General features: G+C 50.1%; 1 protein-coding gene across 1 annotated transcript; it reads right to left on the reverse strand.

The window, feature by feature from the left end:
- Positions 1 to 5,445: 5,445 nt before the first annotated feature.
- Positions 5,446 to 9,154, reverse strand: KLK4 (kallikrein related peptidase 4). Its single transcript, NM_001205621.1, has 5 exons — positions 9,094 to 9,154; positions 7,401 to 7,563; positions 6,689 to 6,942; positions 6,466 to 6,602; positions 5,446 to 5,598 (listed from the first exon to the last, which is right to left on the reverse strand). Exons 1-5 carry the CDS (start codon positions 9,152 to 9,154, stop codon positions 5,446 to 5,448), a joined length of 768 nt encoding a protein of 255 aa, NP_001192550.1.
- Positions 9,155 to 20,181: the final 11,027 nt, after the last annotated feature.

A 20,181-nucleotide genomic window follows, 5' to 3' on the forward strand; every position in this document is an offset into this window, starting at 1 on the left:
CCTGACCCTGAGGGAACAGGGGGCTTCCCAGGTGGCACTAGTGGTAAAGAATCTGCTGCCCATGCAGGAGATGCAAGAGATGTGGGATCGATTCCTGGGTCAGGAAGATCCCCTGGAGTAAGAAATGGCAACTCACTCCAATATTCTTGCCTGGAAAATTCCATAGACAGAGGAATTTAGACTGGCGGGGTACAATCAAGGGGGTCGAAAAGAGTCAGACACGACTGAGCACACATGCTGAGGCAACAAGCTTCATCTTGAACCCCCTCTACCAGGGAGACAGGCACTGCATCCTGTCCCCCTCCCCAAGGGGCACTGGACTCTTGACGCTCCAGGGAACTCCCCATGTGGTGTTGGGTCTCCTCTAATTTCATCTCTCCACAACCCCCTCCCCTTCATTATGGAACCAGTCAAAAGTAGTGTTTCAGGGTCCTGGCCCTGGAGTCAGACAGCCTGGGCTCAGGCCCCTGCCCCACGGCTTACTATTTTGGAAATTCTGGTAAGTGCTTTCAGTCTCTCATCTTTAAAAAACCAGGTAATTTTACTTAATAATAATCAGATAAAATCACAGAGTTTTACAAGGAGTATCTAAGACAGATAAGTATAAGGAGCTAAGAGTAAACAATCCCACACAGGAGCAGATATATGGGGGGGAGGGTAGCACCCCAGAAGTTCAAGGTCACCCAGGCTGCAGAAGTTGGAGAGTGGGACAAGAGAATGGTCCAGAAGTCCTTGGTTCTTTGAGTGTGAAGCATCACCTCTCTCTAGTTATCATTACTCATCTGTGATGGGGCCTTAGGGTAGGGGAGGGAGTGGAGAATGGATGAGATTGGACGAGTTGATATGCATAGAGCAGGTGTGTAAATCAGAATTAGGCTGGTGTGTGAAAGACAGGTTAACAGAGGACGTGATTCAGACGTTGACTCTGACTCCAGGCAGCCTAGAGTCAAATCCTATCTCCAACACATAATGCTGTGTGTCTTTAGGCAAGTCACTTGGCTTCTCTGTGCTTCAGTCGTCCATCTAATAGATGAGACTAATAATTGCTTCTGCCTGTTCGGAGTGTTTTGAGGTGTTAGTGTGTGAAATCTGTGCCTGGCACTTAATGAGTAATCCAGGCCATCATCAGTCCTGTTTTCCGAGAATCTTGGGGAGGGGTGGTTTTGGGGTCTTTCTCAGAGCAGATTAAGACCTGAAGAAGCAAGGGCTCTCCCGTCTCTCAATTTTGGCTTCTTTTTCTGAACCCCTCCTTTTCCCAGTTTACAAATGGGGAAACTGAGGCCAGGGAGTTAAAACATGTGTGCGGCCCCAGCTTGCAAGTGTGACTCTGAGGAGGGGGAACGCCCCATGTACGGCTAGGTTTTTCCCTGAGACTTTTTATATTTCTTGTGCTGCGCGGGGCGGAACCGGAAGGAATCTCTTTTTCTCCTGTCCTGGGAGGGTTCCACAGCTAAGTGGCGCCCAACACACGGCTCTGAGGGACGGGGCGGGGTGGGGGCGGGCTGGGGCAGGCTGGGGGGCGGGGACTCCTGGGTCAGACGGAGCGGGGTGTGGGGGACCAACTCCGAATTCTGGAGATCGGGTTATGGAATTTTGTCAATTCCTAGCTTAATGACATTGTGGCCAGACAATAACCTCGGTATTTTAACATTTTGAAATGTGGTGAGACTTGCTTCATAGCTCAGTATCAGTACAATTTTTGTAAATGCTGTGCAAATGTGTGTATATATATATATATTTCCCCCCCATTCATGGATAGGTTTTTAAACCCACTTTTATTCATTAATTGTAAGTAATATAAATATTCCAAAAATAGAAACAGACACTTAATGGCGTCCTACATTTCAAGTTTTCCAATACAACAAATTAATCAAGTCATGAACCTGTAAGCAGCAAGGTAGTCAGAACCCCACAGGCCAGTCACAGTGGAAGGCAGGTCTCCCCTGCCCTCCAGAGGCATCTTGAAGGGGGTTGAGCGGCACGACATGGACAGGTCGAATCTGAGACAACTATAAGCAAAGAAGCTCCCGGAACCCAAAGAGGAGGGTCTGCTCCAGGGGTAGGCCCCACAGCATCAAAGGAGCAGAGCAGGGGGCCAGACCTCTGCCTCCCCTTCCCGGTTTGAATGTAAGTATTTACCGGTGTTAAAAAAAAAAAGACAAAACTGAAACCCCATTCTACCAAAAGCTGACTGAGAGACAACAGTGACAAATAACCAACTGAAGCGCTGAAGGGGAAAACAAGGCTTATGTTCTGTAGACACTTGACCTGGATGGGACGTGGGGTGCAAGACGATCTTGGAGGGGGCGAGGGGGTTGCCTTACTGGATGAGGCCTTGAGGTATATTTTTAAAATCATGGTGTACACAGTGCGAGGTATAGATTTCATGTTCAATGAGTTTTGATAAATGCATCCACCCAGGTAACTCTCAATCCCATCAAATTATAAAACATTGCAGTCTACTGTATAGCACAGGAAACTCTACTCAGTACTCTGTAATGATGTATATGGGAAAAGAATCTAAAAATAGTGGATATGTGTATCCATACAGAGGGTGACGGGATGAGATGGCAGGATGGCATCAGTGATTCAATGGACATGAACTTGGGCAAACTCCAGGAGATAGTGAAGGACAGGGAAGCCTCGGGTGCTGTCGTCCATGGGGTCACAGAGAGTCAGACATGACTTAGCAACTCAACAACAACAACAAGCCTTTCTATTCTAGAATCTGAAGGTCTGATAATCCAGAGATTTTGAAGGTCTATGGTTCTAGACTGACTGAGACCCTAGGATTCTGGACTAACTAAGAGTCTGTGGTTCTGGAATTTCTTAACCACTGGACCACCACGGAAGTCCCTACTCAGCATCCTGATTTTGAGGTGCACTTATACTCTTGTATGTATCAAGACTTCAGCTTTTTATTACTGAGTAACATTTTGCATTGAGTGAATAGTTCACAGTTTGTTTGCTCATTCACTCCTTCATGGACATTTGGGTTGCTTCCAGGTTGGCTGCTATGAATAAAGCTCCTATGAACATTCGTGGGAGGTGTTTTTTTTTTTCCATTGCTCTTACATGAATACCTAAGAGTGGACTTGCTGGTTATGGGGTAGACAACGTATGTTTATGTTCTAAGAAACTGCCAAACTGTCTTCCGAGGCAGTTGTACCATTTTATACTCCCCCGCCCCCAGAAATACGTGAGAATTACCGCTGCTCTACATACAACCAATACACCATGCTGTCCTTCTTTTTAGTCTTAGCCATTCTGGTAGATATGTGCAATTTGAAAAGGTTGTATATTCTTCAGATACTGGGTGCAATGTTCTATATATGATGACTAAATAAAGTTTGTTAATCACGTTGTCCAAATCATATATGTCCTTATCCACTTTTATCTTGTTTGTTCTATTATTTTTTAAGAGGCTCCTTAAAGTCCTCTTTATGTTTTTTAAAATCTTTTTTTTTTTTACTTTTGGTCGCACTGAGTGGCTGGTGGGATCTTAGTTCCTCGACCAAGGATTGAATTTGTACCTGAGCCATCAGCAGTGAAAACAGAGTCCTAGCCACTGGACTACCAGGGATTTCCCCAAGTCCTCTATCATGAGTAGGGATTTGTCTCTCTTAGTTATCTCATCACTTACTTTATATATTTGAGGATAGTGAAGAGATACAGAGAAAGTTTAATATCTCCTTAAGAATAGGTTCACAATATGTTTATGAAGATATTCCTGGATATAAATTCTTATCAGTATATTCTATTTAGTTGTTGGTTAGTCAATAAGTCGTGTCCGACTTTTTGCCACCCTGTGGTCTGTAACTGGACTGCCACCGGACTCCTCTGTCCATGGGATTCTCCAGGCAAGAATACTAAGTGAGTTGCCATTTCCTTCCCCAGGAGATCTTCCTGACCCAGGAACTGAACCTGCATCTCCTACATTGTCAGACAGATTCTTTACCATTGAGCCACCAGGGAAGCCCCATTGTATTTAGTATAATAACAGTTCTTTATGTTCTTGGGGCTTCAGTCTTTTCTCTCTCTCTGTCCTAACTCACCCCTCTCTCCATCCTCAGACTCCCCGACCCCTGCCCCCCAGATTCTTGCCACCAGTCTCCAGCTACAGCAGGTGGGTCCTGAGGCAACCACAAGAGAAAAATTCTTAAAATGCACCGAAGAAGTCAAAACCAAAATAAGTCAAGCAGTTTGGGAATCCACTGTTTTACTTTCTCAAGGGAAAATGGAATTTGGCCATGGAACTTTTAGCTACTGACAGATCTGGTGGATCATGACGCTTATAGGCCAATTTAGAAGTCATAAAACGGGTTGTTACCTTTGTTCTCCAATCGACCAAACAAGCAAAAATCACAGCAAATCTTCTCAAAGTTTCCTTTTTAGTTACTCTGAAATATAAACGGCTGTGTTCCGAAAGAGATTAAAAGCTCTGGCAGTATCATCGTATTTCACAGCAATGAAAAACATCACCATGCTCTTTGTCATTTCTCATTAATAATGTCAGAATGTCATGAAGATATTTTGGCATTTCAACTTTGCTTTTTTTCTATTTTTTTTCAAGTAATTATGCAGAACCAGAGTTAGCATTTTTACAAAAGTCTATTACTGATTTCAGGAGAAAGCAATGGCACCCCACTCCGGTACTCTTGCCTGGAAAATCCCATGGATGGAGGAGCCTGGAAGGCTGCAGTCCACGGGGTTGCTAAGAGTCGGACGCGACTGAGCGACTTCACTTTCACTTTTTCACTTTCGTGCTTTGGAGAAGGAAATGGCAACCCACTCCAGTGTTCTTGCCTGGAGAATCCCAGGGACAGCGGAGCCTGGTGGGCTGCTGTCTATGGGATCACACAGAGTCGGACACGACTGAAGTGACTTAGCAGCAGCAGCGGCAAAGTTGATTAAAAAAAATAAGGAAATCCCATTAATTTGCCATTTGCTGATTCGACTTTTCAGAAACTAGACAACATCCACAGAATCAGTTTCTCTTAACCTTCTCTCAGGTATGTCTTCTTCCAAGGGGATCCTGTGACTCTCCTGGTCATGGTCCCAATTCCCAGATGAAAAAACTGAGGCACAAAGAAGGCAAACTATCTGCTGGAATCCCTTGGATGGGAAAGGAAGCAAGGAGGACAGTATGAACAGAGCTGGTGCTCTCTTAGACTTTATTTCAGGGCTTAGGCGAAGGGACAAAAGCGGTGAAAAATCAGCTTTCTCTACCAATGGTAAGGTGGTGTCAACATCATGCCGCTAGGGGGCATCATGTATAGGAAAAGATTCTTGATGGGACAGGACTCCTGGGGTAGAGGGAGGGAGCTGGGGGTGAGGGTCTAGACTCCTGGGTCTGAGGGTGGAAGGCACTGGGAACCTAGATTCCTGAATTCCTTCAGCAGCTTATATTTTGGGGTTCAATTTCATGAATCCCAGTCGCAGGAGTTAACTGGCCTGGATGGTTTTCTGTATCCAGTCCGTGAACTTGCAGAGATTGGTGTAGACACTTGGCACGTAGGGTTGGCCACACTGGGCTTGTCCAAAGGATACCAGGCCCTGCAGGGACCCGTTGCAGACCAGGGGGCCCCCAGAGTCACCCTGTTGTGGAGAGACAGAGAATAAAGAATCCAAAACCCAGAGAGGTGGGGACGCGGCTGGCAGCCCAGTGGTTCAGAATCCCCTTCCCAAGGCAGGCAACACAAATTCGACCCCTAGTCGGGGAACTAAGCTCCCACATGCGGTGGGGCAACTAACTAGAGTGGGGCAACGGGCTACTGTGCCACAGCTAGAGAGACGCCTGAGCGCCACAAGTAGAGAAGCCAGCGTGTTGCAACGAAGATCCTGCGTGATGCAACTAAGACCCGGGTCAGGCCAATAGACAGACAAATGAATATTAAAAACAAACAAAACACAGAGAAGTGGACATAGATGTGAGATCAGAAAGGAGCCAAATGAAGAGAGGCAAAGACAGGAGAGAGAGAGGACAAAAGATAGCAACATATTCCTTAAAGGTTCCACTACAGAGCCCCGATCACACCCAATTTGGCTCCCTACGTCCTAACAGCTGGCCGATTCTCTTGCGTTTGCTGCTGTTCCATCTCTGTGTCTCTCCTTCTTTTTCTCCCAGTATAGCTTACTTCTCTATCTCAATGACTCTCTGAGTCTCTATGCAACTCTTCACCTCCTTGTATGTTGATTTTTTATCCTATTTCACTTTACATTTCATTTCTGTGTGTCAATGTATCTGTTTCTCTCTGGGTGTGCATGTGTGTATGTCTGTTTCTGCCTTACTGCATCTGTCTTTATTTCTATTTCTCACTTTCCTTGCTTCTCTTTATTTCTGTGTCTATTTCTCTTTCAGTCTCTTTCCCATATCTCTGTTTCTTCTCACTATGGGGTCCCTGTCCCCTCCCTTTTCCATCTCTCCCTGGATCTTCTCCCCTCTTCCCTTCCCCCATCTCTCACATGGCAGGAGTCCTTCTGGTCCTGGCCTCCGCCAGCGCAGAACATGCTGGGGTGGTACACGTGGGCATAGAGTTCACTGCAGATCTTCTCCGACACAACTGAGATATTCACACATTGGAGCACTTTGGGCAGTTTGCCTGGGACGCAGAGCATCAGATCAGCCTCTACTGGCTGGGCGGAGAACCCCTCAGAGAGACCAGACACATCCATCTCCCGAGCTCACCATTCACCAGCCGACCCCAGCCAGAAACCAGGCAGGAATCCCCCCCGGCGGCCGGGCACTGGGAGGCGATGCTGATGTCCTGGATGGTATCAGATGGGGGTACCGATTCTTCCAACTTGATGAGCATGAGGTCGTTGGCGAGTGATGGTTTGTTGTACTCTGGGTGCTGGATGGAGAGGTGGGCTTCTATCATCTGACTGCCTGGTTCTTGGTCGGCCTCAAGACTGTGCAGGCCCAGCCCAATGGTATAGGACCTGAGGGCCACGGGGTCGAGGGTGCGGGGGTAGCGCGGGGACAGGTTAGTTCTGTGGCAGCCACGCCATTATCTCCATTCCTGTTTTCAACCACAACCCCATCTCCGGTCCCTTGCCCCACCCCCATCTTCCTTGCTAAGTTCTGCACTACCCAGTCATGATTTCAAATCCTAATGCACAATCAATAATCCAGAGGCAAGAACTTGCCTTAATTTACTGGATACTCAGCAGTGGAACTGAGATTTCAACCCAGGATTCTGAGTCTTTCCAAAGCAAGAGCTCCCGCTTCCCTCACACAGCCTTCCTTGAGAGCGGCTTTCACTTTTAGTACCCGGAGACTGAACCTATGAAGCCCCTCTCCTCAGCTAACAGTGCATCCAGACCCTCCCTAGAACCCAAGCCCCGCCCCTGTCCCTCCTCCCCGCGCCGCCCCCCTCCCCCCCGCGCCCTGCACTCACTTCTGGAAGCAATGCGCAGCTGACAGCACCCACTGCGGATGCACCAGGACTCCCCCGCAGAAAAATTCATTTTCCAAGAACAGGGCCGCCTGCCAGGGCTGCGAGTGCGGGCGGCAGTCCTCGCCGTTGATGATGCGGCTGCTGCCGCCCCAGGCGAGGGATCCTGAGGGCGGAGGCAGGGCTGGGGGACCCTGCTCTGAGCCGAAGCGGGACTTCTGGGGGCGGGGCTCGGTGTGGGGGCGTGGTCAGGACTGAGCCAGAGGCCCAGAATGTAGGACACTAACTCCTGTGGCCTTGGCTCTAGGGGGCGTGACCACTGATGATGGGCGTGGTCGGGGCTTCTGCCGCGGTGAGGGGGCGTAGCTCAGGGTGGAAGCCGGACCAGCGGGAGAGGGGTTGGGGGCGGGGCTCTCGGTGCACGGGGGCGTGGTCAAAGCTGGGAGACAAACAGGAGGCGGGACTAGGCCTCTTGGGGCGGGGTCACAGTGCACTTCGGTGCAAGGCGGTCAGATGGGACTAGACCTCTCGGTGGGCGGGTCTGGTCAGAACCACAGGGATGGAGTCAGGGATCCTGCGGGCAGTAAGAGTCCTAGGGGCGGGGTCAAGGATTAGTGAGGAGACTGGGGAGGGGTCACAGTGCGGGGCTTTAATTCCACGCATCAGGATCCTTGGGGCGGGGGGCGGGGCGGGGGTTCGGGTTCACAGAGGTAGGGTCACTTGTCAGGGAAGAGTTTCAGCTTCGAGTTCGTCACAGCCATCTCCCAGACCCACACTCCATCGCTCTCTCTCTCACACACATAGAAGCACCACGGCAGGCCTGTGCACTGCTGGGGCCTCAATCTCCCAACACGAGCAGACGCCTCCACACAAAGTGGCAGAGGCAAGGGCGACAGAGGAAGACGCTCAGGGAGGCAGTGCCAGTATCTGTAGCCCTGGTGTCTTGCCCAACTCGGCTCAGTCCTGTCCCCCCCAGGGCAGCAGACAGCCAGCAGACACAGAAACCCCATCACACTGTCCTAATGTGGATCCCTGGGGCCTCTCAGGATTGGAGACCCAAGAAGCAGGCGCAGATTGCCAGCAGTGGGTGACTCTCCTAGAAGCGTAATCTCCCTTTCAGGGGTACCCCAGGCAAGGTCTGGTGGCTCAGACGGTAAAGAATCTGCCTGCAGTGCAGGAGATCCAGGGTTCCATCCCTGGTTCGGGAAGATCCCCTGGAGAAGCGCATGGCTACCCACTCCAGTATTCTTGCCTGGAGAATCCCATGGACAGAGAAGCCTGGGGGGCTACAGTCCATGGGGTTGCAAAGAACGAGACACGACTGAAGCGACTGACACTTTCACACTTTCCGGCTCCACGGGTCCTTGCAGCCTCATCACTCAGGTCCTCTCAGCATTGTCACTGCACAGGGTATCCAGAGGCATAGACTGTCAGAGCCGTTCCCCCAATCATGCACCGACTCTCATGGGTATGACTACACGGAGGCGTGCAAAGCCACACACATGCCAGTACACAGGTGGCACCCATGCAAACACCCTGTGATACAGGGAATCACATGTGTGCATCCAGAGAGCAACCGTCACACCGTACTGTCACCCACGCAGCTTCAGTCGGGTGCTGGAGGACCCTGAGTCGTGCCCACCCAGTAACAAGCCTCAGACACAATCTCACACACACACACACCTCACTCAGATACCTGTGACACTGAGGAGGAGATGCCCCAGGAACCAGCCCCAGGAATTTCCTGCTGTGGTCATCCTTCAGCACCTGTATAAGGGTCAGTCTCTAGGGAACCAAGTCTTTCCATCAGTCTCTCTCTCCACTCCTGCCCCCCCCCACCCCCAGGATATTATTGGATATACCACCCCCTCTCCAACACACACACACATCGCAGTGTCTGAGCTCATGGCCCAGAGACCCACAGCCTGGAGAGACTGAGAGGCTGAGAGAGAAGTGGAAAGAGAGAGAGAGTGGTGGGTGGAGAGGAAGAGATGGAGAATGTGTCTCTCCATCTGTAGACTGGGAGATGTAGGAGGATGGAGACAGGGCCTTCAAGGATGCAGAGAAGAGGGAACATCAGAGGCTGGCTGAGAGTCAGAGTCCGGGAGAGAGAGATTCAGGGAAATAGACCAGGGGAGACACAAGGAGGACTGGAGAGACCCTCCTAACTAGAGACCTATTTGGAGGAAGCAGACCTGAAGACCCAAGGTCCGGAGGCTGAGAACCACAGGGACACGGAGCTGTAGGGAGAGTAGATCATGAAGACTGCTCTTAGGGGAGTAGTGGGTGGAACGCTCACCTGGTTGCCTCTGGGCTCTGGGATCCTACACTGGGCTGGGCTCCTGCCTGCTGCCTCCAGCAGGGGCCCCCTGGGGAGCTTATAAGCATCCCCAGCTGGGCTGGCCTGCCCCCTAGGGACACACTCCTGGGGCGAGGTGCTGCCAGCTTCCAGCTCAGAGCTCTCAGGCTGCCTGGTGCCAGGCTGAGCTCAGTGAGCCAGAGGGGCCGGGAGACCCCGGTCTCACTGCCCCCTTCTTGCTTGGTGGCCTGTCCGCTTTCTCCTCTCTCTCTCTCTGGTTCTCCCTCCCTCTCTCTCTCACACACGTACACACACTCTCTGTTTTTTTTTCTTTTATTCTCCCTCTCATTAAATCTCTCTCATCCTCCCTTCCTTCCTCTCCCGGCTGTGTTTCCCCAGCAGAACCTCCCCGATTCAAATTCCCAGCAGCACATTCTGCCTTTGGAACCTTGCACACGTGACTGCACCCCTGTGAGCCTCCGTTTTCCCATCCGTAAAGTCAGGGTGATCATTGTTCCTCTGTCTCAAAATTCTTCCAAAAGACTCTGCGGGGGGGAAAATGCCTGGACACCAAGCCAGGCGTGCCATGGGAACCCAGAGAGTGGGGGGTAGGTTGAAGCCTTTGCTAGTCAAAGAGCAATTGCGCCCCTCCGAGGCTCCAAGCTGCGGGAAGGGACAAGCACATTCTGATGCTTCAGGGGTATATGTCCCAGCGGGGGAGACCGACCAACAGAAAAAAATGCAGGGACAAGCGAATATCTGGTAGTCATGTGTGTGCAGAGAACACGGCTGATATTAGAGACGGACTGGGACCAGGTGGGCTAACTGCAAATGAGGAGGTGTTGGGGCGTCTCAGAGGAGGGGACTTTTAGGCTGAGAGGCAGTGAACTTGGCAGGAAAAAGAGAGAGAAGTTGGGGGAATTCCCTTGTTGTCCAGTGGTTAGGACTTGGCATTCAGGCTGCAATGGCCTGGGTTCAATCCCTGAGAGATTTGCATGCAAGGGGAAAGAGTTTGGGTTTATTTTCAATGCAATGGATTTAAAATTATTATTATTTTTTTGCTGTGGACCATTTTAAAAGTCTTAACTGAATGTATTACAATACTGCTTCAGTTTTATGTTTCAGTTTTTATTTTTATTTATTTTTTTGGCTGCAAAGCATGTGGAGTCTTAGCTCCCCGACCAGGGATCGAACTTGCACCCTCGGTATTAAAAAGGTGACATCTTAACCCCTGGACCACCAGGGAAGTCCCTCAATGTAATGGATTTTTAAGCATGAGATAGGAGTGGTGTGATCTGATTTCTTTTTAAAAAGCATTCCGGGTTGAGAACGATGGGAGTAGGGGTGAGATGGAAGTGGAGAAACCAGCGAGGAGGTGGGAGGTGGCAACAGCCCCCCAGAAGAGAGAGGCTGTGGCTCCTGGGCGAAGAGAAAGGGGAGGGGCGAGGAGTCAAGTACCCGATGGGTGGACGGTGTTGGGGGAGGAGAAAGGAGGCGTGGAGGGTGTCTCCGCCTTGGTCTGCTGGCGGTCACACCTGTGGCGCCATCTGTGTGGAGGTGCAAGGGGGTGTGGGGGAGAAGGGCTGAGCTGAGGGCGCCCATCGGGAGCCAAGCGGTTGGACGTGTGAGCCCAGGAGGCAGACAGAGGTCGGGGTGGGTGAGGAACCGTGAGGAGTCACCTGAGGAGACGTGTGTTTAGAGCCATGGGGTTGAATGAAATCACCCAAGAAGCAGGTGTGGACCGCCCTGATGAGGGGTTGCAGGGACAGTTGAGGTGATGCTGAGGGATGACTGGGCCTCCCTCCGTCTCTCTCGGGCCCCGGTTCCCTCTGCTTTTTCTGTCTCTGGCCCCTCCCTAGCGTCTGGTTCTCCGACCCTGTCTCCATCTACCTGCCTGCGGTGTTTGGTCACCTGGGGGCACAGAAACCCCGGACCCCTCTGATCCGGGGACCTGCAGCTTTGACCATGAACATGGAGGAGGTCAGCAGGAGGGGTGTGTGTGTGGGGCGGGTGGGTGGTGCAGGGTGGGCTCAGACCTCACAGCTGCCCAGACGTGACTTAGGTCTGGGCGGTGGGAGGAGTGGGGTTGGAGCCAGAGGGAGGGACAGGGCTGGGGCGGCTGGAATGAGGGAGAAGGGGGTGGATGCGGCATCCCTCTGCCCTGCTCTGCAGCCTCACTTCTGTCCTGTCCTGCTTGAGGTTAGGCAGAGGTGACCCAGTTTTTTGGGGATGAATCCAAGAGTGAGTGTGTCTGTGTTTGAGGGGGTTAGGTCATGTCATGGAGATGCCTCCAGCCTGGCAAGTGGGAAGGGTTTGGAACGGGGGCTCCATGGGTGAAAACCCAGGCTGGGGTGGGGGGTGGAGAGAGGCAGAGACCACGAGATGCAGAGATAGGCAAGGAGACTGGGACCAGAGGCAGAGAAATAAAGGTATAGGGAGAGACAGAGAGCGAGATGGGCTTCGCTGGTGGCTCAGCAGGTAAAGAATCCTCCTGTAATGCAGGAGACCTGGGTTCGATCCCTGGGTGGGGAAGATGCCCTGGGGAAGGGAACAGCCACCCAGTCTGGTATTCTTGCCTGGAGAATCCCATGGACAGAGGAGCCTGGTGGGCTACAGTCCATAAGGTCACAAACAGTCGGATATGACTGAAGTGACTTAGCTGCAGCAGCAAGGTCACAGAGTCTGGGAAAGGTGGAGATGGACAAATGGGCTGAGATGGACAGACACAGAGCAGAAGAGAGTTGGAAACACAGCGAAAGGTAGATGCTGGAAGACACACATCTCAGGATAATGATGATTAAAAACAAAAAGATCTAACAGTTATATATCACTTTTTACTATGTGCCTTCATAACAGTTTTACGCATACCAACTAGTTTTAATCATCATGATAATCCCACGAGGTACCCATTATTATGCTTAATTTTATGAAGGTGGAAAGGGAGGCACAGAGAGGTCAATCGGCTAACCCAAAGTCACACAGCAAAGTGGCAGTGAATCCAGGCGTCTGAATCCAGAGCCCGCATCTTGAGCTCTCTGCCATGCAGCCTTCTTCATGCACATTAAGAAACAGAAAAGAAGCTGAGGAATGCATGTGCTGTCTCGGGACACAGGTTATGGGGGTTTAGAATACACCTGGGTCCACAGCCCCTCACCTGAGCCATCTGCCCTCATCCCCACCTGCAGGTGAGGGGCAGCCTCGGCCAGAGAAGACGTAGAGCATCACTGGGGAGGGGATGAGATGCGGCCATGCCAGCCCCAAGTACCCTTCTTACTGCATAATTGGAAGAGCGAGCCCTTTCCCCTCCCATAGATGGAGCTAAGAAGAGAATCTTAAATCTCCTGGACACAGTGGAGGCTGGCCACCTGCTTACAGATGTCATCTGCTCTAAGGCCCAAAGCAGCCCTCACCACGTTTTCAGGGGCGTCTGTCCCAGCCCTTAGGGTAATACTCCCCCATTCTTTTGGGGACCAGGGACCAGTTTAACAGACGACAGTTTTTCCAGAGACCGGGCATGGGGTGCAGGGAGGGTGGTTTCAGGATGACTCAAGTGCGTTACATTTATTGTGCATTTTATTTCTATTATCACATCAGCTCCACCTGAGATCATCAAGCTTTAGATCCTGGAGGTTGGGGACCCTTGCCTTAGGGAACTCACCCCCAAGTTCTACCCGGTAAACTCAGGAAATGCCTTCAGGCTGGCTCTGAACCAACTTGAGGGTGGCGGGCAGAGGGGTTGCCCCTGTTTCAGTCAATAACTAAAACCAGGTTGGCATAGATTGTATTCCCTGAAGAAAAGTGGTTTTCTCCGCTTATCACAGGCAATGGGGGATTCTGTCGGAAAACTGCCTGCTGAAAGCATCTCCCCTTCCTGCTTCTCTCCCGGGGGAGAGAGAGGCCAACACCTCGGGTGGGGGTCCACCCCGAAGCAGGGACAACGGAGACAGGGATTTGGGGAGGGGTGAGAGAGTTGGAGCCTGGAGAACTACAGAGGCCACAGCCTGCCCACTTGTGAGCTGGGGAGATGGCTGTGGATTGTGGGGACCGCTACTGGGGTGTCTCCTGAACACTTCACAGAGACAGGGGCTGGGGCTGGGGGGCTCTCAGTGAATGTCAAAGGAGCAGAAGTTAAGACAGTAGCTCTCATGGGGCTTCCCTAGTGGTCCAGCAGCTAGGACTCCATGCTCCCAATGCTGGGGACCTGGGTCCAGCCTCTGGGCAGGGAACTAGATACCCCATGCTGGAACTAAGACCTCAAATGCCACAACCATAGATCCTGAGTGTGGCGACTAGGACCCAGCACAGCTGAAAAAAAGGCAGTAAGTAGCCCTCATGGACCAGCAGCTTGGACATTTCTCTTTTTCCCGCTATTTTCAAGCTAAGTTATGTCATCCCCCTGTAGAAGAAAATGGGACCCGGCAAATGACAGACATTTCCGGCCAGACTGGTGGGATATGGGGTTGGGGGAGGACCAGTGGGCTTGAAGCAGATTAAAATCCGTTTCGATCTTCACTGCCCAAACAGCAGCAACCATCGGCGTCTATTGGGCACTTAAAACGTGGCCAGTGTGTGGTTAAAGAACTGGCTTTCACTGTTTAGATAATTTCAGCGAGTTTCAGCGTAAATGCCAACACTTGGTTCAATTATTGGGAAAGTTTTAAGTTCCTTTGGAACCAGCCGGGTACCTGAATCCACCTTTTCAACTCTTTTTAAGTTTTACAGGCTCTAAAATAAAGACCTAGAATTTCAAATGAAAATTTAGCATTCTAGTGGAGATGCTGCTGTAGGTGTGAAATAGTCACCGGATTTTCAGTTTCCTAAAATGTACTTTATTTATTTTTGTCTGTGCTGGGTCTTCGTTGCTGCTTGAGAGATTGTTCTAGCAGCAGCGAGCGAGGACTACCCTCTAGTAGCTGTGCCCGGCCTCTCACTGGGGGTGGCTTCTTTTGTTGCATAGCAACAGTAGCTACTAGAAAATTTTAAAGGACTTAGGGAGTTGCTGCTATATTTTGATTGGACAGCGCCAGTGTGGAGGGAATAGGAATCAAAAATTAGCAACACAAAAAAGCTTAAGTGCTATGTAAACTGGTGTGATTGGAGACAAGAGATGGATGTGAGAGTTGGATCATGAAGAAGCTTGAGTGCTTTCAATTTGTGGTGCTGGGGAAGACTCTTGAGGGTCCCTTGGACTGCGAGGAGATCAAACCAGTCAATCTGAAAGGAAATCAACCCTTGAATGTTCACTGGAAGGACTGATGCTGAAGCTGAAGCTTCAATACTTTGGCCATCTGATTCAAAGAGCCGACACACTGGAAAAGACCCTGATGCTGGGAAAGATTGAAGGCAGGAGGAGAAGGGGGTGACAGAGGGTAAGATGGTTGGATGGCATCACCGACTCAATAGACATGAGTTTGAGCAAACTCTTGGAGATAGTGAAGGACAGGGAATCCTGGCAAGCTACAGTCCATGGGTTTGCGGAGGCGGACATGACTGAGTGACTGAAGGACAACGTGACGGGGGACCAGTGAGTTTCTTTTTTTTCTGGGCTGTTCTTGGCACCTATGAGTTTCACTGATCTATAAAAAAAAAGCTCTGGAAATGGCAGATCTTTTGTCTGGGCTGATCCACAAATAGCCTTTAACTGTAGGAGAGACCTCTCTAAGGCATACACCTGATCCAAAGACTTCTCCTCACGCTCAGAATAGAAATTAGAAAACTTACCAGGACCCAAAGGCCCAACCAACCACACTCTATGCACCTTTGTTCTAGGTTTTCCACAAACGTTAATTCAATGTCCTCACTGTCCTATGAAATAGTGCTACCACCCCCACTTTACAGATGAAAAAAAATTATGCACAGAGAAGCAAAGAGTCATATGCAGTTGATCAAGCTGAGAAGATGCCCAACGACTGTGCAACACTGCCCCCTCGTGGATCCGGAGACACACACACGGAGAGAGTTCCGAGGTTGGGAGGGGGTCAGGGACAAAGGCGGGACCCCAGGGTCTCTTGCGTCGGTCGCCCTGGGCCCCGGCACCCAGCTCTGGACCCAGACGTCGGAGCAGAGGAGGCAGGTGCAACCCCGACTGGTGACGGGAGCAGGGACCGCCACCTGAGCTTTACCCCTGGTGAGCTCGGAGCCTTGGGCTCTGTGAGCTTGGGTCTTGATCCTGACCTTGGGTGTGTCAGGAACTAAAAAGAAGGGCTCAGAAATCTGACCTCTGGAGTCAGATTTGCTCCAGCAAGAGCTTGGGTGAGCAGCTGAGTGTTTCTGGTCTTAGAGGTCAGCCACCGTTTTCTCCAATTATTGCTACTAATACAATGAGTCAAAGAGGACTTTGTTTATTTACTTTATCTCTGTTCATTTATTTTTTTTTGGCCACAGCGTGTAGCTTGTGGGAGCTTAGTCCCCGGACCAGGGATCGAACCCAGGCCCTTAGCAGTCAAAGTGCTGAGTCCTAACCACTGGACCTCCAGGGAATTCCCATCTCTGTTTATTCTTGAATCATGGTGACCCTGGGTGTCTTCCAGAACCGTGTCCTCTGTGCACCCAGATACCCAGAAAGGATCATGCTAAAATAATGAGGATAATGAAATTAATGAGGATAATAAATCCCTCCCATGCATTGAGTGGGCTTCCCTCATAGCTCAGTCAGTAAAGAATCTGGTTGCAATGCAGGAGACCTGGGTTTGATTCTTGGGTTGGGAAGATCCCCTGGAGAAGGAGATGGCAACCCACTCCAGTATTCTTGCGTGCAAAATCCCATGGACAGAGGAGCCTGGCGGGCTACAGTCCATGGGGTCACAAGAGTCCGACTTGACTTAGCGATTAAACCAGCATGCATTGAGTGGTTCTAGTCATGGTTTCACTTGTGTTATTGTTCTTAATCTCAGGGGATAAAATTATGAGCGTGTCTTTTTACAAAAGGAGAAATAGGTTCAGAAATGTGACTTCCCCCATTACAAAAGGAAATCAGTTTTTCTCAGAAAACTCCTCGCTGGCTATATTTGTTAGGGTGGCGGGGGAGGTGGAAACAAAGTCCTTCTTTGTTTTTACATACTTGGGGGAACATGTTAACACTAATGGTTACCATATGCTGAGTGCATGCTCTGTGAAATTGTTTCAGCAGCTTCACTCAGATTAACTTGCTAATGTGCCCATTAACCTTAAGAAGTCGCTACTATTGTCTGTCTCCACTGTAAGCGGGGAAAAACCCAGGCAAAGAGAGACTAGAGTCACCTTCCGAGGCTATCACAGAAACAAATAGCTGGATTGGAACCCAGGGAGAGTTGCATGAGAATCTGTGTGCGCGTGTGTGTGTGTGTGTGTGTGTAATGTCATTCCCACTTCACTTTTCAAAAGTAGAAACAAGTAGATTTATTTAAATAAAAACAGATATATTTATCTATGTGGCTGGGTCAAGTCTTAGCTGCTGCACGTGGGATCTTCACTGTGTCCTGTGGGATCTTTCCTTGGGGAGCAGGGACTCTCTAGCTGCGGCTCCAGGGCTTTACAGCACCCAGGCTCCCAGGCTTAGCTGCCCCGCAGCACGTGGGATCTTAGTTCCCTGACCACGGATCAAACCAGAGTTCCCTGCATTGCAAGGCGGATTCTTCTTTTTTTTAATGTTGGGTTTTTTCATTTTTAAAAGCGTTTAATTTATTTATTTATATTTATTTTTGGCTGCTCTGGGTCTTCACTGCTTTCTACAGGCTTTCTCTAGTTGCGGCCAGCGGGGGTGACTCTGGAGTTGAGAAGCGCGGGTTTCTCTTTGCGGTGTCTTCTCTTGTTGCGGAGCACGGGGGTTTGGGTGTGCGGGCTTCAGTAGTCGTGGTGCACGGGCTTAGCTGCTCCGTGGCACGTGGGATCTTCGCGGGCCAGGGATCGAGCCCGTGTCCCCTGCGCTGGTAGGTGGATTCCTATCCACTTGTCACCAGGGAAATCTTCCAGGCAGGTTCTTAACCAGTGGATCACCAGGGACGTCTGTCCGACTTCATTTTTGAATAGGTATTGCTTCCACATGGCACAGAAACAAAGTATGTTTATTAAAAACGTACAGAGCGATGAACCTCCATCGTGACCTTGCCCGCCTTTGATCCTGTCCTCGCCCCTTCTTCCAAGCGTAACGACTAGAATGTCTTTCTTGAGTCATCTTCAAGGGTTTCACTGCACATGAACCATTAAACGCAGAGATGTCTTCTCATTTTTGCCTTGGTTTTAGCCACCAGGCTGGGCTTCTTGAAAAGTAAGTTGTCTCCTGGTGTTCAAAACACGTGGTGAAATGAACCATTTAGACGCTGAGAAAACAAATTGAATTTGAGAAAGTCTAACTCTTGGGCCTACATAAACGAACTGGGTCTTTGCTACATCTCCAGGGGAGATGATGAGTGTAAATAAAGAATAGCTCCTTATCTCATGTGACTGCTGTCAAAATGCATTATAAACAGAAAAGTTTTTGGAAATGGCAGTACACAGTTTATGAGAATTACAATAGATCTGCATTTGTTTCTACTGTATCTATCAGTTCAGTTGCTCAGTCATGTCCGACTCTTTGCGACCCCATGAATCGAAGCACGCCAGGCCTCCCTGTCCATCACCAACTCCCGGACTTCACTCAAACTCCCATCCATCGAGTCGGTGATGCCATCCAGCCATCTCATCCTCTGTTGTCCCCTTCTCCTTCTGCCCCCAATCCCTCCCAGCATCAGAATCTTTTCCAATGAATCAACTCTTCACATCAGGTGGCCAAAGTATTGGAGTTTCAGCTTTAGCATCATTCCTTCCAAAGAACACCCAGAGCTGACCTCCTTTAGAATGGACTGGTTGGATCTCCTTGCAGTCCAAGGGACTCTCAAGAGTCTTCTCCAACACCACAGTTCAAAAGCATCAATTCTTTGGCTCTCAGCTTTCTTCACAGTCCAACTCTCACATCCATACACGACCACTGGAAAAACCATAGTCTTGACTACAAGGACCTTTGTTGGCAAAGTAATGTCTCTGCTTTTCAATATGCTATCTAGGTTGGTCATAACTTTTCTTCCAAGGAGTAAGCGTCTTTTAATTTCATGGCTGCAATCACCATCTGCAGTGATTTTGGAGCCCCAAAAAATAAAGTCTGACACTGTTTCCACTGTTTCCCCATCTATTTCCCATGAAGTGATGGGACCAGATGCCATGATCTTAGTTTTCTGAATGTTCAGCTTTAAGCCAACTTTTTCACTCTCCTCTTTCACTTTCATCAAGAGGCTCTTTAGTTCCTCTTCACTTTCTGCCATAAGGGTGGTGTCATCTGCATATCTGAGGTTATTGATATTTCTTCCAGCAATCTTGATTCCAGCTTGTGCTTCTTCCAGCCCAGTGTTTCTCATAATGTACTCTGTATATAAGTTAAATAAGCAGGGTGACAATATACAGCCTTGATGTACTCCTTTTCCTATTTGGAACCAGTCTGTTGTTCCATGTCCAGTTCTAACTGTTGCTTCCTGACCTGCATACAGATTTCTCAAGAGGCAGGTCAGGTGGTCTGGTATTCCCATCTCTTTCAGAATTTTCCACAGTTTATTGTGATCCACACAGTCAAAGGCTTTGGCATAGTCAATAAAGCAGAAATAGATGTTTTTCTGGAACTCTCTTGCTTCTTCCATGATCCAGCGGATGTTGGCAATTTGGTCTCTGGTTCCTCTGCCTTTTCTAAAACCAGCTTGAACATCTGGAAGTTCATGGTTCACGTATTGCTGAAGCCTGGCTTGGAGAATTTTGAGTGTTACTTTACTAGCGTGTGAGATGAGGAGCCAAGAGTAGCTACCCCTGAGGTCAGGGGCAGTGGCTGAGAGTGCCAGGCTGCGACGGTGCAGGAACGGCCGAGAGGAGCTACCCTGCATCCAAGGTCAGGGGCAGCAGCCTAGAGTGCCAGGCTGTGATGGCACAGGAACCGCCGAGAGGAGCTACACCGCGTCCTAGGTCAGGGGCGGCTGGGAGGAGCTACCCCAAGTTGGAGGTCAGGGGCGGCTGAGAGGAGCTACCCAGCATCTGAGGTCAGGGGCTGCGGCCGGGAGGAGCTATCCCACGTCCAAGGAGCCGTGGCTGCGCGGGCGCAGGAGGGCCTAGAGGAGCTACTCCACATTGAGGGTCAGGAGGGGGTGAGGAGATACCCCTCGTCCAAGGTAAGGAGCAGCAGCTGCGCTTTGCTGGAGCAGCCGTGAAGAGATACCCCACGTCCAAGGTAAGAGAAATCCAAGTGAGACGGTAGGTGTTGCAAGAGGACATCAGAGGGCAGACACACTGAAACCATACTCACAGAAAACTAGTCAATCTAATTACACGGACCACAGCCTTGTCTAACTCAATGAAACTAAGCCATGCCCGTGGGGCAACCCAAGATGGGCAGGTCATGGTGGAGAGATCTGACAGAATGTGGCCTACTGGAGAAGGGAATGGCAAACCACTTCAGTATTCTTGCCTTGAGAACCCCATGAACAGTATGAA

The sequence above is a fragment of the Bos taurus genome, chromosome 18 (assembly GCF_002263795.3).
Source record: "Bos taurus isolate L1 Dominette 01449 registration number 42190680 breed Hereford chromosome 18, ARS-UCD2.0, whole genome shotgun sequence".
Lineage (NCBI taxonomy): Eukaryota > Metazoa > Chordata > Mammalia > Artiodactyla > Bovidae > Bos > Bos taurus.